This window comes from Clytia hemisphaerica, unplaced genomic scaffold (assembly GCF_902728285.1).
Source record: "Clytia hemisphaerica strain Z4C2 unplaced genomic scaffold, Clytia hemisphaerica genome assembly, whole genome shotgun sequence".
NCBI classification, from domain to species: Eukaryota; Metazoa; Cnidaria; class Hydrozoa; order Leptothecata; family Clytiidae; genus Clytia; species Clytia hemisphaerica.
Genome location: NW_027103432.1, coordinates 925,714 through 949,622, shown reverse-complemented (window position 1 = coordinate 949,622; position 23,909 = coordinate 925,714). Strand labels below are relative to the sequence as shown.

At 34.9% G+C, this 23,909-nt stretch overlaps 2 protein-coding genes across 2 annotated transcripts; both read left to right on the top strand.

Annotated features, from left to right (window-relative positions):
- The first annotated feature begins 8,432 nt into the window (after window positions 1–8,432).
- LOC136798096 (transmembrane protease serine 9-like) lies at window positions 8,433–18,283 on the top strand. Its single transcript, XM_067054684.1, has 12 exons — window positions 8,433–8,493; window positions 8,721–9,053; window positions 9,361–9,602; window positions 10,088–10,189; window positions 10,554–10,719; window positions 11,113–11,457; window positions 11,760–12,001; window positions 13,826–13,927; window positions 14,293–14,458; window positions 15,519–15,620; window positions 17,157–17,393; window positions 17,811–18,283. Exons 2-12 carry the CDS (start codon window positions 8,732–8,734, stop codon window positions 18,059–18,061), a joined length of 2,277 nt encoding a protein of 758 aa, XP_066910785.1. The 5' UTR covers window positions 8,433–8,493; window positions 8,721–8,731; the 3' UTR covers window positions 18,062–18,283.
- Window positions 18,284–22,298: 4,015 nt separating this feature from the next.
- On the top strand, window positions 22,299–23,660 carry LOC136798097 (chymotrypsin-like protease CTRL-1). Its single transcript, XM_067054685.1, has 3 exons — window positions 22,299–22,327; window positions 22,646–22,988; window positions 23,494–23,660. Exons 2-3 carry the CDS (start codon window positions 22,661–22,663, stop codon window positions 23,601–23,603), a joined length of 438 nt encoding a protein of 145 aa, XP_066910786.1. The 5' UTR covers window positions 22,299–22,327; window positions 22,646–22,660; the 3' UTR covers window positions 23,604–23,660.
- Window positions 23,661–23,909: the final 249 nt, after the last annotated feature.

Below are 23,909 nucleotides of genomic sequence, written 5' to 3'. Positions count from 1 at the left end.
CAAGTCATGTGACCAAGTAAGGATAAATTTTTTTGACTGATCTGCAAAATCTAACTTTCAAGTCATGTGACCAAGTAAGGATAAATTTTATTGACTGGAATTCTTACGCAATGCATCGTGACCAAGTAAGGATATAAACTTTTTTGCCTGATCTGCGAAATCTAACTTTCAAGTCATGTGACCAAGTAAGGATAAATTTGTTTGACTGATCTCCAATATCTAACTTTCAAGTCATGTGACCAAGTAAGGATAAATTTTTTTGACTGATCTGCGAAATCTAACTTTCAAGTCAGGTGACCAAGTAAGGATAATTTTTTTTGACTGGAACTCTTACGCAATGCATCGTGACCAAGTAAGGATATAAACTTTTTTGCCTGATCTGCGAAATCTAACTTTCATCTCATGTGACCAAGTAAGGATAAATTTGTTTGACTGATCTGCAATATCTAACTTTCAAGTCATGTGACCAAGTAAGGATAAATTTTTTTGACTGATCTGCGAAATCTAACTTTCAAGTCAGGTGACCAAGTAAGGATAAATTTTTTTGACTGGAACTCTTACGCAATGCATCGTGACCAAGTAAGGATATAAACTTTTTTGCCTGATCTGCGAAATCTAACTTTCAAGTCATGTGACCAAGTAAGGATAAATTTTTTTGATTGATCTGAAAAATCTAACTTTCAAGTCATGTGACCATGTAATGAAAATTTTTTTGACTAATATGTAAAATCTAATTTTTAAATCACGTGACCATGTAGTGGGAATATAAATTTTTGCAAAATTTTTAAAGAACTCTTACGCAATGCATCGTGACCAAGTAAGGATAAATTTTTTTGCCTGATCTGCAAAATCTAACTTTCAAGTCATGTGACCAAGTAAGGATACACGTTTTTTTATATAAGGAACCCGTTTATAAGGAACTCGAGGCTGAAAATGGTCCAAAAAATAAGGGATTATTTAGGAACTGCTTAGGCTGAGAATAAGAAAACAAGTTTTAAGGAACAGTAAGACTTAGCAGCTATGTAAATAAGGAACTCGATAAGGAACTTTGAGGCTGAAATTCTCTGTAAAAATAAGGAACTTCAGGCTCAGAGCAAAGTTAAGGTTCCTTATAAAAAAAAAACGTGTAAATTTTTTTGACTGATCTGCAAAATCTAACTTTCAAGTCATGTGACCAAGTATTAAGGATAAATTTTTTTGACCGATCTGCAAAATCTAACTTTATTCAAGTCACTTGACCATGTAAAGAAAATCTTTTTGACTAATCTGTAAAATCTAACTTTTAAATCACGTGACCGTGTAGTGGGAAAATAAATTTTTGCGAAATTTTTAAAGAACTCTTACGCAATGCATCGTGACCAAGTAAGGATAAATTTTTTTGCCTGATCTGCGAAATCTAACTTTCAAGTCATGTGACCATGTAATAAAAATTTTTGAATTAATCTGCAAAACCTAACTTTTAAATCACGTGACCGTGTAGTGGGAATATAATTTTTTGCGAAATTTTTAAAGAACGCTCCTACAATGCCCCGTGACCAAGTAAGGATAAATTTTTTTGACCACACATCAACATTGCGCTTTAGAATTTCAATCACGGTTGTTCATCGTGCACTCACTCTTCAAAATATTACATGTATAGTAGTGATTTGATTGGTCAGTTAAAGAAATGTAAAATGTGAAAATATGTTTTTTATTTACCTCTGCGCCCATCATTTTCACACCTAACGGTAATTATTTTATGTATGCTAGAAAAATTTATCTGTCAATCAATTTTCCATATTTTATTCAAATATATATATCAATCTACTTCTTAGCTTGCATAATAGCATATGTTACGTCATGTTTAAATGATAAACAATAATTTAGTAGAAACCATGTATATTTAGCTGTTTAATTTTTAAGCATAAATTATGACGTAGAAAAGAAAATAACAATAGGAGACGAAGTAGGGATATGTGACGAAGTAGTGCTATGCACATGGGGCGAGTAACTCATGTGAATCCAAATCTCTTTTCATACTCTTGCAAAGTTTTTTTTTCTTTTACTTAAATTAGTAGGGGGAATTTTGTTCGATTTTTTGGAATCGCTTGACTGTTTTGTTAGAAGCACTTGTTATACATTTTTGGAAAGCTAAGGGGTAGGGACATCGAAATTACTATGTTTCCAATTTTTTTTCGGACAAATATGACGGTCTCAGGCAAAAATCATAGGGTTAAAATTTAATGAAAATTTTAGCTCGAGAAAACGGAGACCTGTTGTATATTTTTGGAAAGCTCTCAAAAAATTAAGATTAGAGATTTATTGCAAGTATAGGTGATTTCTGTACCTAACTCGAGATATTAACCCTTGAAAACCGTGTTTTTCAGCCAGAAACAGCTATTTTGTCCAGTTTTTGCGCTTTTTGAAGCTCAAAATTACTTCATTTTTCCTATCGGAAGCACCCGATGGAATTCGACCCCTGTATACTACTAAAAATAGAAAAACAGTGGTCAAATTCCTTCCAGATTTTTCGGGTATTTCCGATTATAATCTTGACTTACGCGTATGAGAATGCCGAAAAACTGATTGAAGACCAAACACACACCTATTTGTGGGCAAAAATTAAGTTTATATAACGGCATTTTATCCATACCAATGGGTCTAAACGTGGTCTAAAACTGAATTTATCCAGAGAATAAAATATGAGCGTGAAAACTAAATTTTCTAGGCGTAAAGGTGTGGAATCGAAAAAGATTGGCGTGATCGTGAAAATCAAATTTTTCAGGCGTGATGGCGTGAAATCGAAAAAAAATTGGCGTGATGGCGTGAATTTTGGGTCCGCTGGGGGGCCTCTTAAAAACCCATCATCCCAAAAAAAGATTTGAACGTCTCCCCTAACTTAACTGATTTTCCAGGCAATTAAGACAGCTTTACCTGTATTTTTACAGCTAAAACCTTTGCAGTTTTTGTCTAAACGGTTTTGAAATCTTAGAAAAATCTCTAAGTTTTGGTCTGGATGGAAATTTCCCTTATTATAAAGTACGTCAGGTGTTATTACAAAGTGTGTTTATTTTTATTACAAAGTCTCAATGTGCTTCAAGGTGTATTACAAAGTACCCTATTTGATTCGCACGCCAGGGGCCATGTCTGTAAGAAATTCCATGTTCCGATTCTATATTGAAGACAAATCACAATCTCGAAAGCAAAAAATCTAAGGGGTACTTTAGAAAAGAAAAAGGAGATTTAAGGGGATTAAGAAATAAAGGCACAGTACAAATGGATTTTCCAATTGAGGGGGGAGAAATGGATAAGGGGTAATTTACTGTTTAAGGGGGGACTGGAAAAGATGGATGAAACCATGAAATTGTTCTTAACATGTTCTTATTTTCGTCATTTTTTGGGTATTTTTGTCCATTTTCCTAGGAAATTCGATGTTTTAGAGTCCACAAAGTCTTAGAATGTTCTTGACTTGTTCTTAACATTTTTACATTTTGTCCATCGAAGCCTTATGTTCTTATTTTGTTTGTTCTTATAAAAAACATGTATTCGGCGTACGAGTGATATTCCAAAAATATTAAAATCTTGTCACTTTTTATGATGACGTCATCCCAAACGTTGTTTTTCAATTCATAATTTTCAAAAAGCATCTTGAAGCTCATTTTATGCTGACCCAGCTGGCACACAACATTGTTTCAACGTCCACTAAAATTCAGCAAAAAAAAAAAAACTACTGTTTTCAACTAAACTCGTAACAGATGTTTTCAAATGTTCATGTTTCAACTAAACTCATAACAGATAATCAAATCTGCGCATACCACGCTCTTTTCTAAAGGGATATGACGAATGTGATCTGGCCAAAACATTCAAAACCGCGTTGCATTTTACTTGAAAATGTAAGTGAAAGCAGCTGGGCTCAAATACTTATGTTATGATTGGTGTTTGATTTCTGTGCGATTGTTTTGCTTTAGCCAATCACTAAGCTCAAAAATTCATTTAATTCATACCAAAAAAAAATCAAAGAGGTGCGCCAACCTCGGGTAAGTTATGGCATGTCTCAAAAACTGAAAATTACCATAATTTTTAGATCGCATTAGTCGACAGAAAATGACCAAACAAATGACTGAACATGAAGGATACTATGATTTAGTTTCGAACCTGATGTGTAACCAAATTGTTTTTTCGCTTATTTTTGCGAAAAACCGCAAAAACTGATTATTACGTCATAATCGATGACGTCATCAAAACTAAAAATTGAATTTCTCAAGAATGGTTTATCCAATTGTCTTCAAACTTTCACCAAAGATGTATCTTACTGAAGTCAATCATTTGAAAAACAAAACTTTTCAAAATTTTGATGACGTCAGCAGAAATTAGTAAAAAACGAAAAATCCTAATTTTTGCTGACGTAATCAGAATTTTGAAAAAGATTTTCTTTTAAAATATCGACTTTAGTAGGATACATTTTTGGTGAAAGTTTGAAGACAATTGGATAAACGATCCTTGAGAAATTCAATTTTTAGTTTTGATGACGTCATCGATTATGACGTAATAATCAGTTTTTGCGGTTTTTCGCGAAAATCAGCGAAAAAACAATTAGGTTACACATCAGGTTAGAAACTACATCATAGTACCCTTCATGTTCAGTCATTTGTTTGGTTGTTTTCTGCCAGCTAATGCGATCTAAAAATTATGGTAATTTTAAGACATGCCATAACTTACCCAAGACCTGGGAAGATTTTCTTACAGGGCCATAGCCTTAAGAGTGCACACGTGGCGGCGCGATGTATCCAGAATCTGACCTAACAAACAAATAACATCCGTGTACGTAGGCGTACGTCACGAGTGTTTAAGTTTAGATGGTTAATAGGAAGCAGGAATAGTGCTTATAAAAGTGGTTTGAATAAACGGGCGGGGTTGGAAAATTTTCGAGATTTTGATAAACGGAGGGGAGCCTAATTGCTGGGGGGGGCTGGAAATTGTACTTTTGAAAACCCAAAAATAAGGTAAATATAGGCTAAAATCAGGCTATTTAGAGCAAAATAAGACAGCTGAAAAAATTCTTAAAAATGATAAACAGGTGGGTCCTAATAAGGTCCGGGGGGTTGGAAGATTTTCGAAAAATTAACAAGCGGGGGGGGGGCATTTATTTGGAACCTAAAAGTAACTGTCTCTGTATACATAAACTCGTGCTAATGTGATCGAAAAGTATTTATATTTTTGAACATTTTGCTGGGAAAGTTACCCTTTTCCGAACCAGCTAAAAAACGACAAGGGGTGCTAAAAGTGAGTTACAAAGGCAATTTAAAAAGTTGAACAATCCGGGGAGGGAGGGGAGGGGTACTTGGGCAAAAAGGGGTGCAAGAGACTTTTTCCATTTTCCAGGTAGGGTCGCAAAAACACCAAAATAGCGAAAGCACCCGGCGAGGTGACCTTTTTTCCGATGTGTTCTAAGAGTATGTTTCAACTAGAAATTTTGATCTGTTCTGATAGGATCTTCGAAAATTATTTAATTTGGGATAACCATTGTATAATATGGAATCCGAAGTATGTTAATTAAAAAAGTATATGCTTACGCTTTCAAATGATCCAGACAGAGATTGCTTATTATATGAAGTGGTTTTTTCCTATGTGGTATATGCTTATAATACGCTTAAAACAGCGTTCAAATTTGGGAGTACCTAGGCAAGTTGAGGGTACGGGTATGTGCCGCCCTTAAGGCTGCCTTTTTGGAACATGGAAGTCCCTGTAAGGGTTTGAAAAATCCGAAAATCGTAACATATCATATCATATACACTGACCGCGTGTCATGATTTTTAACCATACAACCAGACGAATACTCTACTATTTAAAACCAACCTTCGCATGTCATCAAATCAAGGAAATTAAAACCAATTAAGGTCATTAATAATCCTTCATAAATGCGATTAGGAGGATCCTAAGAGTGGGTTTTTTAAATATTAAGTAATAGAATAGAAATTTGTTTATCTTTTAATGAAATATAACAATCATCGTCTTGATCTACTATCAATGTAAAGACAAACAGGAAAATGACCGAGCAAAACCTATCCTTCCCTCGTCAGAAAAAGGGGGATTTTGCTGCTATACGGCTTTGTGTAGCTTTGCGACTCAAGCTAGATTAAACTGTCTGTGCCACTGACCTTTATATATCCCTGGACCTAGCTATATCCGTCATCTTTGATTGGAGTTTTCTTTGGAATTGGTACCTGTTTTGGTTGGCCGGGATTGAGTAGCTTGGTCCAGGGATATATAAGGTCAGTGGCCTGTGCTAATTTTGAGACGTACTTTTGCTATTAGTATTTAATGCAATTATCTTTCATAATTATTAGAAGTCTAAGTTATATATAATTCTCACTTTGGTACTACCACGTGCTACTATTTAGTACACCTGAGAGTGAAATTCTGCCCAGATACCAATGTATTCTCCACCAAAAACCAGGTTATTTCATTCCGTTAATTCCGTAGAAAAAATGTGGGTGACGTCTAGTCTAGGCTAGGTGAGGGCACACACAACTTTGTGCGGTTAATATCGCATCGGTTATAATATAATATTATCATCAGTTTGTTATGAGTTCCCAGACGCTCTGGTATCAACCAGATGCAAATGCAACTACGATTGGTGTAAAAATCATCATAAACCATTAACCACCTATCGAGAAGAGATTTTACATTGATTAAATCACTATAAACTATACAGGCTATATAGCCAGGTCTACAGGCTATACAGCTAAATGAGTGGTCTAATATTTGAGATGTAGATAATATTCTAACTAACGGATGACTTTTTTTACCAAAATTTCCCAAAATCAATTTTTCTATTGGAAATTGTAGACTGCTAATTCTAAGGTATTAAGAAAGCAAAGTGTCACCGGAATCAGCAATCATAGAGGCACCTTTTTAGCGACTCTTCTCTTTCAACGCTCCTCAGAAATTCGGCTGCCCCCTGCTATACACGCTACTATTTGTATCCCTTTTAAAGGATTTTTGAAATTGTTGAAAGGCAATATAGTCTGGCTGAAATATGAAACAAAGGTGAACCTTGAAAAAATTCCGCACTACCTTCCTTGGTATTGTCGGAAGCAGAGTTTTATGTAGATTAACATACTGAGAGCCTTATGGTGAGGCCATGGGGAAGATTTTTGGTAGAATCAGCCTAACTTTTTTGCCCTAAAATAAAGTTTTTGAGCACTGTACTGGTCATCAGCAACACTAAAAACCTATCCAAGCCCTTCTTTGTAAAGTTTTCTTTGTAAAGGCAGTGCTATCTTCATGGCCTTTCGCCTTGTATCTGACCCATTTCATATCATGAATGACACTGTTTAATTTATTGTGGTTTTCAGAAATGTTTGTTCGGGAAATCCTCCCAGATTTTTGAGACAGGTGCATTGTTTTTAAAAGGCACCTACCATTGCCAGAATAGCCCTTTTCAAGGCGTTTTATAGCGAAGATGGGCTCTTTTATTTCACCAATAATTTCTCCCATGGGCCTCACTGTGAGGCTCTAAGTATGTTAAACCTCATCAAATTCCCCTTCCAACGGTACCAAGAAATTTAGTGCAGAGACTAATAATTAATGTTTATCAGATAGTGGTGTCCTGACTTAAATCTTTAAAACCGTCCGACTACATTGAATTTTATGTGTACAAAATTAATTAATTCGGAAAATTAACCAACGGGAGAAACACAAAGCAAGGTCTTAACTTTGAGTAAAAAGGAAAAAAACGGAGGCGTATATGCATGATATGGGGCTAATTAGTGTTAATGCGGATTATAAGAGACTTATGTGTGGGATATAAAATACATGAAATAAAAAGTCTTTGGTAAATGGAAATCGCGTCAACAGTTTTTAATCTCATGCAATTAAATTCTGGACATCTGCTGTTAGCGTATACAAGCCTTGGTTGACACTGCTTTTAATTTGCGCACGTAGTAGGTAGAAGTAATTAATTGTCTTCTGATAATTGCGCGTAGTTAAGCTTTTATCTTGTGAAGGATTTAAAAGTAAAGTAAAGGAAAATGGTGCAATAATAGTTTGAATAAAAGCAAGATTTCAAAAAAGAACGAGGAGGAGGCAAAGCCTTAAAGCATAATGACGCCTCCATATAGATTAATGCTTATTGTATAGCTGTATGGGTAATGACTAAAATTTAGATCCTTTTCAATTACGAGGGGATTTAAGTACGGTTTTAATGAATCAAGATAAATACACAAAGGCTAATTACCCAGCTGGCACACAACGTTGTTTGAACGTTTTTCTAACATTCACAACGTTCATATAACGTTAGATAAACGTTGAAACAACGTTGTGTGCCAGCAGGGTAGGAGGGCCTTTCCTCAACAGACACGATGATCATACGAGCCCAACTATGCAATATGCATTTTTCAATGAAAGGCATCTTTAGTGTGTGTGACCTTACATTCATCGAGTTTTCGAGTATAAAAGAGGCAACACCTTAATATTTATCCATTACTGAAAAGAAAACAGAGATATACAGAGGTAAGTCCAAGCACACGCACAACGTTGTTTCAACGTTCACCTAACGTTAAATGGATGTCAGATAGACGTTGAAACAACACTGTGTACCAAGAATCATTATTGCTAACATCTACCCATGGTTTTTTATAACATTTGCTAACAACATTTTTACCTTCATCTGAAAAGTAAGCTGTTTCACCAGTATTGAGCCTGAATTAAAATAAATATAAAATTTCTTCTATTTTTAGAAACTGCAAAGATGGGTGTGTTCACATTCTCAGCTTTTGTACTTTTCCTGGCTACTATTCCATTTGTTACTGCTCAAAATGTCTTCAATGATTTCGCCCATTGTGGTATGAGTGCAAAATTGAATAGAGATTTTTCACGTATCGTGGGTGGAACAGAGGCTGAACGAAAAGAACTTCCATGGCAAGCAGCTTTATGGGGTGGCTCTGGAAAGCCATATTGCGGTGGAACGTTGATCAGTAGCCAATATGTGGTCACTGCTGCACACTGCGTTGATGGTAGTAGCCCACAGTATGTTGTACTTGGTGCACATGTCTTCGGCGGTGGCACTGAAAGTAAGGAACGACCCATCGGGGAATATATCTTTTATAGTCAACTCTCACTAATTCGAACGTCTACTTTTCGAATCTTTCTGTAATTCCTACATCTGAAAAAATATATACAAATACTTTCCATAATTCAAATCTTAATATAATTCGAAGAAAATTGTTGAGACAGAATATTTTTTATTTGCATTACGAGACTGACTATCTATGTTTAAAGATTGGATAAAGCTATAATGTATAATATTATAATGAAAAGTCTTTCATCAGCATATTTGGGAGCTCTAGTTGTAACGATAATGTGTTTTTCTTCAACCAGATAACAGGCAAGTCCGACAAGTCTCTAATGTAATTTCCCATGAGAATTACAATTCTCAAACACTGGCAAACGATATCGCTTTGATAAAGTTGAACAGCCCAGTAGAATATAACGACTATGTCAAACCAGCTTGTGTACCAGAAAGTGGCGATGCACCAGATCCAAATACAGAAGTTGTCATTTCTGGCTGGGGAACAACTCAGTCTGGAGGAAGTCAGCCCGACACCCTTCGAGAAACTAAGGTTATTATAATAAAACTTATTAACCCTTACTTAAGCTCTTTTTGTTTTAAATGTGCTTTTTATTGTTTTGCTTCTTTCAACCTATGCTTGGATAATAGAAATAAACTTCGAAGTAATACAATTTTTGAGAAAGATGGTTGCAAAATGGTTTGGAAATAAATCATTCTTCAATTTGAGAATGAGGAAGAAAAGTGAAGGACAAAAAAATTACTTTATTTCATTTGGCGAGTTTTACAATGAATACGATGTTCTGCTCTTCATAAAAAAAAAATATCCATATGCCTTTAATTAAATGTCTGTATAGCACCAATTGTTATGGATCCTTGTTTTGTTTGCTTAATTAACAATGTGCATTCACGCTATATAATCTAGAGCGTGATATTCTTTAACAATATTTATTTGGTACTGCAAAATTCACGATGCGGCTATTGTACTGTATGGAGTTTTTGACAAATTTCTTATTTTTTTTTCTTCTTTCTACATAGGTGTCTGTTGTAAGCAGAAGCAGTTGCCGGCAGAGTTACGGACAAAATGCAATAGATGGAACCATGTTATGCGCTTCTTCTGCTGGAAAAGATTCTTGTCAAGTGAGTTTTTACAAAGCCCATAACCATTCCCAGATAGATATTTCTACACAGCCGAATTTCTTAATTTTGGCTGAAAAGGAAAGTACCCCACGTTTGGGTTTTGATCGCTAGTTTCAGGCAATTTAAGTGAAGGGTTCTATTTTCGAATATACATTGATTCCTTATAAAATTCTCCATAGAAAAGAAACTTGGACATTTATTGAATTTGTTAAACTGTGTTCGCCATTGCTTGATATGTTTGAAATACAATTAATTCTTTTCTCTATGTGAATACTACTGAATTGCAAAATTTATATAACATTTCAGAAACAAAAGTTTATGAATAAATTGTTTTACCTATTCTTTAATTTTTTCTAAATTACAGGGGGACAGCGGTGGCCCACTTGTCGAAAGAAAAGCAAGTCCCAGTAATGGAGAACGTTTTTATTTGGCTGGTGTTGTTAGCTGGGGATATGGTTGCGCAAGCCCTGGCTATCCAGGAGTTTATGCAGATGTTAGTGCTTTGAGAAGCTGGATTGAAGGCAAAGGACGTAAGGAGAATATTTTTTTATTTTCATCTTAAAAATGCAAAAAAAGTAAAAAACCAAAACTTAATCTTTACCCAGTTGGCACACAACGTTGCTTCAACGTTCATCTAACGTTATACTGACGTTGTGAACGTTAAATAAACGTTAAAACAACGTTGTGTGCCAGCTGGGTAAGTAAGTGATTATATTCATCTGGTGCCGTGGCTGTCGCCCAAGAAAACTTCCGGAGAGAGCTTATGGAGGTATTAATGCTACGTACAATTTCCAAATATTGTGAGAAATGGATGATGAATCAGTTATTAAAAACCCTTTCAAATATTACTGGTTTGACTTTTTCGAATTTGTATGTTTTTGATGAGTAGGTTAACTTGTGTCTGCTTATTCTTTTTCACGTAGTTGTAGCAAAACCAGTGACACCGGTCACTCCTGGACCAGTCACTCCAGAACCAGTCACTCCCGAACCAGTCAATCCAGGACCAGTGAACGATTACTTCAATGATTTCTCCCATTGTGGTTTGAGTGCAAAATTGAGTAGAGATTTTTCACGTATCGTGGGTGGAACAGAGGCTGAACGAAAAGAACTTCCATGGCAAGCAGCTTTATGGAGTGGCTCTGGAAAGCCATATTGCGGTGGAACGTTGATCAGTAGCCAATATGTGGTCACTGCTGCACACTGCGTTGCTGGTAGTAACCCACCGAATGTTGTACTTGGTGCACATGTCTTCGACAGTGGCACTGAAAGTAAGGAACGACCCATCGGGGAATATATCTTTTATAGTCAACTCTCACTAATTCGAATGTCTACTTTTCGAATCTTTCTGTAATTCTTACAGCTGAAAAAATATATACAAATACTTTCCATAATTCAAATCTTAATATAATTCGAAGAAAATTGTTGAGACAGAATCTTTTTTATTTGCATTACGAGAGTGACTATCTATGTTTAAAGATTGGATAAAGCTATATAATATTATAATGAAAAGTCTTTCATCAGCATATTTGCGAGTTCTAGTAATAACGCTAATGTGTTTTTCTTCAACCAGATAACAGGCAAGTCCGACAAGTCGCTAGTGTAATTTCCCATGAGAATTACAATTCTCAAACACTGGCAAACGATATTGCTTTGATAAAGTTGAAGAGCCCAGTAGAATATAACGACTATGTCAAACCAGCTTGTGTACCAGAAAGTGGCGATGCACCAGATCCAAATACAGAAGTTGTCATTTCTGGCTGGGGAACAACTCAGTCTGGAGGAAGTCAGCCCAACACCCTTCGAGAAACTAAGGTTATTATAATAAAACTTATTAACCCTTTCAGTCCCGGAGTTTTCACAGCTACTTTCCCAGAGCCGTAAAATGAGTTTTTGAATGCATTTACTTATGCTTCAATATCTCTGGAATCACACCCTTTTTCACTTATAGTATGAGGATCATTTTGATAGAAAGAAATTTGCAAAATGACGTCATCAGCGTGTCACGTGACCGGAGAAAGGCAAAAAAAGATTTGAAAACAGCAATTTTTTTCCATTCATCAATGATATTTTTTTATGAAAAAATGGTTTAAACCCATTCATTCTTCTGGATAAATGTTTGGCACAACAGTATCTACTAACTAAAAAAAAAATTGCGTTTGATTAGCCCTCATAGAAAAATCATAATGATTGGTAGAAGTTGTAAAAAATCCCATTTTCGGCCTTACAGATTTTGATTGCAAAACTTTTTGTAAATACTTTTGTAAACAAAACCTTTTACTCGAACAAGCTTTTTTTACGCGGTTTTTTGCACACGACGCGGTATCTTATCTTCTTTGAAAGCTAATTAAGGGCTCTGACCATAGTGAATTTTTCATAATTGCCGTGTTTAAAATGTGTTTTCTGACTGATGTAACCAACAAAACTATGGCTTGTTATACATTTTCTGTTAGACAAACTATTCCTGAATCTGAAAATTCAAAAATTGCATTGAAAAAATTTGATGAAGAAGAAAATGAAGACTTTTGCGAGGAAGAGTATTTCAACTTTGAAGAGCTTAGTTTCGTCGAAGAAAAAACATTTTGAAAAATTTTTCGCAGTAGATGGTGTATCTTTTACCGAACAATAAAAATTTTTGCGGAAAATTTTTGTAAATGCTTCTTTGTCTCGAAATCTTCAAAATAGTGGTTTTTCATCAATTTTTCATCTGGATTTTGCTTAAAAAAACAGTCATAACTTTTGACACATCTTTTTAGATAAATTTTCCGCAAAATTTAAAATACTTCAATTCTTTGCAGACAGTGTAAAGAAATTTTGAAACAAAAAAGTTAATTACCCATTAAAACTAAGCACTTTTTGTAAAAGAGGATGATGCAACATATTATTAACATCTTTTTAAAGTTCATAACGTCATTTTTGCAATTAAATTTTTGATTAAAAAGCAATTTATAAAGGCAATTCTTTGTTAAAAGTGTTAAGGAACCTGAAATATAACTTTTATGTTCAAATACCAAAATCAATTTTTGGACTATGGTCAGAGCCCTTAAAGACATATCTCTTTATTTCCCGTCAAAACATCACAATTTGAAAAAGAAGTCCCGCTGTGCAGTCCTCTGGGAAAAATCGACGAGTCCAAAGGGACTGCAGTGCGGTCGCCTGGGACTGAAAGGGTTAACCCTTACTTAAGCTCTTTTTGTTTTAAATGTGCTCTATATTGTTTTGCTTCTTCAACATATGCTTAGATAATATACTGTTGGAAATAAAGTTCGAAGTAATACAATTTTTGAGAAAGATGGTTGCAAAATGTTTTCGAAATAAATCATTCTTCAATTTGAGAATGAAGGAGAAAAGTGAAGGACAAAAAAAATACTTTATTTCATTTGGCGAGTTTTACAATGAATACGATGTTCTGCTCTTCATAAAAAAATATCCATATGCCTTTAATTAAATGTATGTATAGCATGGATGTTATGGATCCTTGTTTTGTTTGCTTAATTAACAATGTGCATTCACGCTGTATAATCTAGAGCGTGATTTGCTTTAACAATATTTATTTGGCACTGCGAAATTCACGATGCGGCTATTGTACTGTTTGGAGTTTTTGACAAATTTCTCATTTTTTTTATTCTTTCTACATAGGTGTCTGTTGTAAGCAGAAGCAGTTGCCGGCAAAGTTACGGACAAAATGCAATTGATGGAACCATGTTATGCGCTTCTTCTGCTGGAAAAGATTCTTGTCAAGTGAGTTTTTACAAAGCCCATAACCATTCCCAGATAGATATTTCTACACAGTCGAATCTCTTAATTTTGGCTGAAAAGGAAAGTACCCCTGGCACCCCACATTTGGGTTTTGATCGCTAGTTTCAGGCAATTTAAGTGAAGGGTTCTATTTTCGAATATACATTGATTCCTTTAAAATTCTCCCTAGAAAAGAAACTTGAACATTTATTAAATTTATTAAACTGTGATCGTTTGCTTGAAATGTTGGAAATAATTCTTTTCTCTATGTGAGTACAACTGGATTGCAAAATCTATATAACATTTCAGAAACAGAAGTTTATGAATAAATTGTTTTACCTATTCTTTATTTTTTTTCTAATTTACAGGGGGACAGTGGTGGCCCACTTGTCGAAAGAAAAGCAAGTCCCAGTAATGGAGAACGTTTTTATTTGGCTGGTGTTGTTAGCTGGGGATATGGTTGCGCAAGCCCTGGCTATCCAGGAGTTTATGCAGATGTTAGTGCATTGAGAAGCTGGATTGAAGGCAAAGGACGTAAGGAGAATATATTTTTATTTTCATCTTAAAAATGTAAAAAAAGTAAAAAACCAAAACTTAATCTTTAAGTAAGTCAGTATATTCATCTGGTTGTTGTCGGCGGAGCCGAGGATGAGGAAGTCCATCATATTTCTAATACCTCTAGACCTGGGGGTTCGAATCGAATACTGAGGTGGAGCGCTACACCTACTATCAGCTTCCAATAACTTACCGTCTCGATCAGATTATCCAGTCTAAGCTCAGGAAAACATCCGGGGGAGCTCATGGAGGTACTTATGGTACGTCCAACTTGGGTTTAATGACTTATTAAGAATATGACTTTTTAAAAAATTATTTAGAGTGCAATTCCTGCCTCGTTTTGAAACCATTACCATGGTAATTAAATCCCTTGAGTAACAAAATCACTTGAGTCTTTAAGTGTTACTTTTATAAAAAGAGTAAACTTCTTATGAACTCGTGGCCCGGGGGAGGGGTCACTCATATGATCTGGCCTACGTCATGTGCCGCGCTTAAGGGTGGGGTTTTTCTGCATCCCAAAATGCACTGTAAGGGTGTGTTTTTGTGAGATTGCACTGCAAGGGTCGAATTTTAAAACAAATTCAAAATAATTGTTAAAAAGAAAGGTTTTTACTCCTCATTTGTTTGAAAAAGTTTCTATTGTTTGATAATTACAGCTGACAAGAATGATTTTCTCAGTTTTTCTTTGAAACAGAAAATTTCCAAAGCTTCTTCTCTTCACGCAGATTTACAGCTAAGAAATATAGTGCACTATAAGGGTTGGGTAAATCAAGAGAAAATGCACTGAAAGGGTACCTTTTCACCCATATTGAACTGCGCTGTAAGGGTACGATTTTGAAAAGCAGATTTTGCGCGGCACATACCGTCGTTTCAAAATCGAGTGCCCCCCCCCGGGACTCGAGGAAAACGAGGTAAGTGTTAGTTGTGATATAATTTATGAAAAGGTCTATCATATCAAATATTACTGGTTCGACTTTTTCGAATTTCTATATTTTTGATGAGTAGGTTAACTTGCGTACGCTTATTCTTTCTCACACAGTTAAACCAAAACCAGGAACACCGGTCACTCCAGGACCAGTAACTCCAGAGCCAGTAACTCCAGGACCGGTCACTCCAGAACCAGTCACTCCAGGGCCAGATGGTAAGAGAAATACTTTTTAGAAAGCAGCCAACTCTAGAATAAAAGCTCTTTTGGTGATTGGTCTTTCTTGCATGTGATAAATTCATCGCTAAATTATTTCATTTTTTTAAGAAGAAATACTATCCTGGATGTTATATGTTATACCTTAAGGGCTCTGACCATAGTGAATTTTTCATAATTGCCGTGTTTAAAATGTGTTTTCTGACTGATGTAACCAACAAAACTATGGCATGTTATACATTTTCTGTTAGACAAACTATTCCTGAATCTGAAAATTCATAAATTGCATTGAAAAAATTTGATGAAGAAGAAAATGAAGACTTTTGCGAGGAAGAGTATTTCAACTTTGAAGAGCTTAGTTTTGGCGAAGAAAAAACATTTTGAAAATTTTTCGCAGTAGATGGTGTATCTTTTACCGAACAATAAAGATTTTTGCGGAAAATTTTTGTAAATGCTTCTTTGTCTCGAAATCTTCAAAAAAGTGGTTTTTCATCAATTTTTCATCTGGATTTTGCTTAAAGAAACAGTCATAACTTTTGACACCCTTTTTTAGAAAAATTTTCCGCAAAATTTAAAATAGTTCAATTCTTTGCGGACAGTGTAAAGAAATTTTGAAACAAAAAAGTTAATTACCCATTAAAACTAAGCACTTTTTGTAAAAGAGGGTGATTCAACATATTATTAACATATTTTTAAAGTTCATAACGTCATTTTTGCAATTAAATTTTTAATTACTCTTAAGGATTTGATTAAAAAGCAATTTATAAAGGCAATTCTTTGTTAAAAATCAATTTTTGGACTATGGTCAGAGCCGTTAAGGGAACCAATTTTCGCGGAACTAATTTTCGTGAGAACTTATTTTTGTGTTTTAAGGTGTCTATCGCAAGAATTTGTTCCGCGAAATAGAATTTCTACTAAAAATTTTCAAAAACCCTCAGGAATATGAAAGAATTTCGGCAAAAAGTGGGTTTCAACTGCGAAAATTAGCTCCGCAAAAATGCGCCAATTCAGTGTCCTCGCATCGCAAAAATTAGTTCCCTTAAGGTAGCAACATGTATAAATAACATCAACAAAGTTCACACCTTTAGATCAGTGTTATTTGTAAGATAAATTCACCCTGCTGGCACACAACGTTGTTTCAGCGTTTATCTAACGTTATATGGACGTTGTGAATGTTAGAAAAACGTTCAAACAACGTTGTGTGCCAGCTGGGCAAGTTGAACATTCCCAATTTTACCACCGCTGAAAATAAAGTAGACCCCACTCTAACCTTGGAAGCATTTTGTTTCTAATTCCATTGTTTCTTACTTGAACTTGCGTTGAGGAATTAGTTCGTTTTGCTCACTTTTTGATCAAATCTTAAACCAATCCCAAGAGGAGTACTTGGTAACGTGATCAAAAACTGAGCAAACCGATTTTCATCTTTTCATGATAACAAAGGAAAAAGCTTCTAAACCAATATTCTTTATACAAGGACTATGCTCTAAGAAGTGTTTTGGTGTAGTAATTTAAGCAAGATTTCTCATCATATTTCAGAGGAAATGGTCCACTTCATTCGCTACTGGAGTTGGAAAAATAGAGACCATTATTACAGTACTTCTTTCAACGAACTCGGATTTGCAAAAAATAAGTACTTTTTTCGAGGTGTTCAAGCTTTCTTACTGAAATCGAAAGCTATAGGTAGCACTGCTTTATATCAGTATTTCAAAGATGGTGGTAATAACTTTCGTAATACGGACCATTTTTACACTACAGACCCTGATGAAACTTCCAGTAAGTATTTGTTTTATAGTTGAAACACTACAACTTATTTCTATTCCTCTTAATCACGACCACGTATAAAAGAAGGCATATTATTAGAAGAGGGTTATACACGGATGGAAATTTAGTGCATAAGTCGTTTTGAGCCTATTTCATTATTTCATTCTTGCATATGTTACATACTGTATTAAATACACGATTCCGGGGTAATAGACAATATCGGCTTCACATGAAAACTCAGATTTGACCCCCGAGAATTCCCCACGATGCTTTGTGCGGAAAAAAATTCACCGTGAACTTTTTTCCGCGCAAAGCATTGTGGGTAATTTTCGGAGGTAAGATCTGAGTTTTCACGTTAAGCCGATATCGTCTAGATACGAAAAAGTTACCGCTTTACTAATTAGGATATTTCTTTCTTTTCATAATTAGGCGATGATAGTTTAGCAGGATACGGAGAAGAAAAAGTAGTTGGATATTGTTTTGAAGAAGAAGTGGATGGCACCGTCCCCTTATATCGTTACTACAGAACCAGAAAGTTTAAGGACCATTTTTACACCACTGATGGCCAGGAGTTGGGCACACCTGAAATAGGGAAAAATGCGAAGAGAAGATACGTTTATGAAGGAATTGCATGCCATGTCTACCCTGGATCTTACCCCTTGGCTGAATATGATGAATGAAAACATTGTACGTCCGAACGATGTCCATATAAGGGCTATAACATCCAATTGACGTTAAATGAACGTTGAAAGAACGTTGTACCAGTAGAGTTTTATAGTTTTGTATTTTTACTTTGTAGAATAAAATTTTTCATTTTGCATTTTCATCTACTACTGTGGCTTTATATTTCTTACTCACACTATTTCTACCATTATTTTAATGCAAGATCTTCTTTTATGCTTTCTTTTCATTCATAATTTTATTATATTTCGCAACTTTGTAAATGGATAAATTTTATTTGTTATTTGTCAGCTTTTATTTGGAATTTAAGGGCGTGCTATGATGATAACAGATGGGAATTTTTCCTTTTGTAAAATTTATTTAAGAACGAAAGAAGCAAACCGATCACCGCAAATTTATTTTCATCCGAGGAAAATCAGAAACTATTTATGAACATAATCCTTCAGCCCGAAAATCTAAGAACAGAATATTTCGAGGCTTCGTGTGCTCTAGAAGATTACTCAGGAAATTTACTTAAAATACTCAAAAACTGCTGAAAATAAGAACATTTTTAGAATTAAAACCCCAAAAAGTTAATGAAATTCAAAAGTTTCAAAAAATAATCCCATAATTACCTGAGAATATGAGAGGACACCATCCCTTATTCTGGATTACTCCGTTTACCCTTGACCCTTCATTTTATTTGTTGCGTGTTAAGTAGAAGAAATCAAGTTCCGCTTTTTTTTAATCTTTGATGTGGCTCGGCTTTGGTTTGAACCCCGGGGAGGGGGGTACTAGGGTTGGCGAATGAGGGTTATGTGCGGACGGGACCTCCGAAAACCGACCTTTAGAGAGACTTTTTGAATTTTTTTTTTTCAATTTTTGAAAAAAGTCATACCCTTAGAGAGACTACAATTTTTTCTCTGGAAATCAAAAAATTTCCTAAAAATCCTGAATTTTCCGACCCTTAGAGAGACTTTGAAAGGTGAAAAACCGACCATTACCGTCCGCGTCCACATACCCATCATCCATTTGTGCCTAAGTACCCCCCCCCTGGGTTTGAACCGAATGCTCTAATACACTCTTCTCGAGATGCATAAATTTATTGTTGTCCTCGTTTTCAAACAGATCGAAGGTGATAGAAGGATTAAAACGCATGTATAATACATGAGATTATCCTCTGACAAAATCTGATAATAATCAAGTCTAATCAGAAACGGTCCTTGTAAATAGACATCAATTAGTTTAGTAATCCTGACCGCATAATGAGTGGGATAAAGAAATATTAAATACCTCTGCTATTGACAAATATTACGCAATGGCATATTATAGGTCGAGTAGGTGTACACAATGCTGTATAGATAACATCTTATTTTCATGAAATTAAATGCTATTTTATAGACTCGAGAAAAGCAATCCCTGTCCAGTCTGCCCGTCAATATTATGGCTGTAAAATGCACGTCAAGCCTTAGATTTTCATCAGTGATAAGTGAAATGGTAAATAAATGTAAATGTAGTCAAAGTATTTACGGCTGGGGTCCCCAACGTGTCTGTGAGAAGGGGTGTTCTTTTGTCTTAATAAATATATTCCTCTTCATATGTATTGCACAGACCGTTGATGATTCCCCAAACACAACATTTTCTGGTCATTATAAATACTGTTTCCATTAAAATAAAATAAAATTTTGAAAATATTTTTTTAAATATCTACCTACAGAGCTTATCGTCACTATAGACGTTTTTTTTTAAAGAACATCCAGAATTTTTGAAGCCTTTGGATGTTTATAATTTTTTTGGGTTTTAAGCCTAAATTTTCTCCATTTTGTGAACATTTTTACCCAGTAAAAAAACGTGTAATTCATTTTTTCATTTGGTCTTTAAAATGCCAACTACCGGTATGCAACAAAAAACTTCTCGTGTTAAAGTTTGGTATTTTGGTATTTAAATATTTTCTAATTTTGATTTTTATAATTCTTTGTACTGTATGTGCTAAACCAATTGAGTAGGCTACACGTTTTTTTAATAAGAACAAACTATATAAGAACATAAGGCTTAGCTGGCCAAAATGTTAGGAACAACTTAAGAAACATCTTAAGGCTTTGTGGATTCAAAAACACCCTAATTTTTAGGAAAATGGTCAAAAATATTCAAAAAAAATTAAAAATAAGAACATGTTAAGAAAATGTTTAGGCTTAAAAACTCAAAAAAGAACATCCCAAGGCCTCAAAAATTTTGAATGTTCTTATAAAAAAAAGCGTGTATAGTAAAACGTGAGAAAAACACATACAGATGTTACCTTACCCCCTGGGCCAAACTTTTAAAAAACTACAATGGGTATCACCTACATATAAGTTATTTTCGTTATTTTATTCAGTTCGATTAATATCATCCCTCGCAAACAAATATAAAAACATAAATAAACTTTTGTTATCAAAGATATTTAAATGGTATTAACCTACTAAAAGATTTATGGTATTATGGCATTCACATTGCCTTTAAAACAGTAGTCCGTGGTCGTACTATAACAACCAAGGTCTATAGAATATTAAGAATAGATTCTTTTTAGAACGTCCCCGTGAAGGAAAACGGGAGTTTCTAAACATCGACCAGAAATGGCGACCACGACCAGCGACCACGACCGGTGACCAGATAAATTTGGGTTATCGAGTTTTTCCTCTTTCTCCACCGTTGAGTCTTTCTCTTATGATCATTTATTTATCGAATTGAAAAGTAAAGCTCACCCCTGTCTCACCTACAGTGATTATAAAGCCACGTGCAAAACGTGTAGAGCAGCCATTTCAACGCTCATGGAGCTTGAATAGAGTGTCAATTTCTATCCTTTTGTATTTTCGGCATCAAATTAATTAGTGGCAAAATTTGTGCTGGAACTTATTTAGGAAGCTTTTGATCATTAGATCATTATTTTGTCAAAATAAGTCATTTTAACAATGTAAGGACAATAGAATAATTGATGAGATCAGGGATATGTTATAGCGTAGCTGGATAACGCACATTTAAAAAAGCCTTGTTCTATCTCTGTCCCTGACATTAAAATTTGATATGAAATTTAACTTTTTTAATTACAAACTCGTGAAATTTGGATTTCCTCTTAGCCAATGATTCTGCTGCTGCATTTATCGTTCACGATTAAAAACTTTTAATTATCAAGAGGGTCTGTAAAACATTGGTGAATGACAATTTAAAAAATGAAAAACATTGTTTTCATTAGTAAAGTTATAAGAAGTTTCTTCTCTAAGATTATAAATAGTACTTTTTCATTTGAAATACCGCGCTACACCGCGGGGTGCCTCACTTTTTAACTGATATTTTCAGATAGCAAGTCGGTATGTCTGATTATGGAAAAAAATTCAATTTAATTGAAACAATATTTTTCAAAATATTTACATCCGAAATTTTTAAAGAGAAATCATGAAAGCTTCTCAAATTCATAACACACGCTGATAAAAATAGATTTCATTTACAAGGAAGCTTTTGGGGTATCTTCTACAAATATTATTTTGATGAAAAGCGGGAACATCATAGCAAAATATGTGCAAACGTACTGCATGAATACTTTGTCTGCTTCATTTTTCTTATAAAAACAGAACACTCAGGGGGACAGAGATGGATTTCTATTATCAACAGTTTACAATAGAAAAGACAAAGAAGCAATCCGCTAAGGAATTCTCGTCCTTCATCCAGCTACGCTATAACATATCCCTGATGAGATTGATATCTCTAAAACTGACCTTCCCAGCTTTTTCCTACTGACACTTTCTATCTATTCATACTAAAGGCATCTCATTCAGTACAATTAAAATATTTGTTGTAATAAAGTTTACAGGCATCACACTTAATTGCCCTGTCAATATTTTTGTCAAAAAGTGTCACTTTGTTTAAAAAATAACTGGTACGTCAAAAGTCACTTTTAGTATTCTCTCTAGCTAGAGTAATTCTCAGCCACGTGCTCAGTGGTTCATTTGAAAGCCACATCAGGACTCGATTTGGATGTTCTCTACGGTGGAGAGAGCAGGTAAACTCGATAACCCAAATTTATCTGGTCGCCGGTCGTGGTCGCTGGTCGTGGTCGCCATTTTTGGTCGATGATTAGAAACTCCCAAGGAAAACCTTGTAAAAATACTTTCTATAATTCGAATCTTTCTATTGTTCAAACAAATTGCATAAGAATCACAGGGTACCTATAAAAAGCAATCATTTATCATTAAGAATATCTTCATATTTTTTCACTGGCTTTGAGAAGGGGAGTAGCCGCAACCAGCAGCAAGGTACAAATATTAACTTTTCAAAAATTTTCATCATTTAATAAATCAGTTAAATTTGAAAATGATCTCTATATGCTGGTCTATTATTCTCATTTTTTTCTCTTTTTCAAACTTTTATCATAATATTAAGTCGTCTTCACAGTTTAAATTTCAGAGAATGCCAATCCCCACACCCCTGTATCACAGACTCGGTGAGACCCCATCCCCACTGGAAAATTTGCCTGCGGGAAGAAGTTCCACTGGGGCTGTGAGACAGGGGTGCCTAACATGTGGTGCTAACGATAAGTCCACATACTGAAACAATGAAAACTAATTTTTCAGGTAGAAGTTGCAGAAATGGGTTTGTTCACATTATCAGCATTTGTGCTTATTCTGGCAAGTTTTACATTTGGGGATGCCCAAGATGTCTTCAATGACTTTAGCGTGTGTGGAAAAACAAAGAGCACTCGATTTCTCGACTCAATCAGTCGTATCGTCGGTGGAGTTAACGCAAACCAAGGAGATCTTCCATGGCAAGCAGCAATGCGTGGTGGAAACTCTGGAAAACCATTTTGCGGAGCAACTTTGATCAGTAAAAAATGGGCCATCTCTGCTGCACATTGTCAAATTCGAGCTGGTCAGCAAGTTGTACTTGGAGCACATAATTTCCGTCTAAATGACGAAAGTGAGCTGCTTATCAAACTTTTAAATACTTACCCTGTTCTGGTCATTCGACAAGGACTTTGACATATTTTAGGGTCAATTTCTTTATATATATAGTCTAGAAGTATAAAACCTTCAACTACTCAAAATTGAAATACTAAAGACAAAACTAACAAAACAAAAAGACAATACAAATTGCAAAAGGGTTTGAATAAATTATCAAATATCAAGAAGGGTTAGGGAGAACATACTACAGCGATGAAATTCGTACTGTCCGTCCCCACAGGTTGATTTCAGAGAAACCTAAGCTGAGGGTTCATGGTAGAAACTATATGCTGTATGGACACCATGAAAGAGCTTAACATTTTCTGGAAAAGCCCAATAGATGGAAGTTACTAACTTTTTTTTCAACCAGACAAATTCGAACGGTGACTAACACATAGCGTGCATCTAAAATTTGGATGGATTATATGGACGTTACTGGGACGTTGTTTTGTAAATTTCTGTTTCGTTTTTTTTTTTGCCAGCTTCAAGACAAATTCGAACGGTAAGAAGAGCAATAAATCATCGAGGATACAATGACAGAACAATGACAAACGATATCGCTTTAGTCGAGTTAAGCCAAGAAGTAGTCTAGCAAGCTAGACGACTAATTTATACATAGTAGAAATAAAGCAAAAAGTAATAAATGGAACAATTTTAGTCGTCTAGAAACCTTTGTGCATTAACTCCAAACAAAAGAAAAGTGTCAATATTGCAATTATAATTTTTTCCTGCTCAAAATAATTCTTGAGAAAAAAGAATATGTGTGGATTTGTGTATTGAAAGTTTTTCAATTGAGTTGATTTCGTTTTTAGAGTTTGTTGTTGCTTGATAAATTGTTTTCTCGCTACGCAAGTTTCTGCGTAGCTAGCCCTTGTATCTATAAGGCTGGAACACCGGA

Coding starts and splice junctions, on each gene's coding strand:
- LOC136798096 (XM_067054684.1), top strand. CDS start 8,732: ATGGGTGTGTTCACATTCTCAGCTTTTGTACTTTTCCTGGCTACTATT. Junction 9,603..10,087: donor ACACCCTTCGAGAAACTAAG/GTTATTATAATA, acceptor CTTTCTACATAG/GTGTCTGTTGTAAGCAGAAG. Junction 11,458..11,759: donor CTTCGACAGTGGCACTGAAA/GTAAGGAACGAC, acceptor TTCTTCAACCAG/ATAACAGGCAAGTCCGACAA.
- LOC136798097 (XM_067054685.1), top strand. CDS start 22,661: ATGGGTTTGTTCACATTATCAGCATTTGTGCTTATTCTGGCAAGTTTT. Junction 22,989..23,493: donor TTTCCGTCTAAATGACGAAA/GTGAGCTGCTTA, acceptor TTTTTTTGCCAG/CTTCAAGACAAATTCGAACG.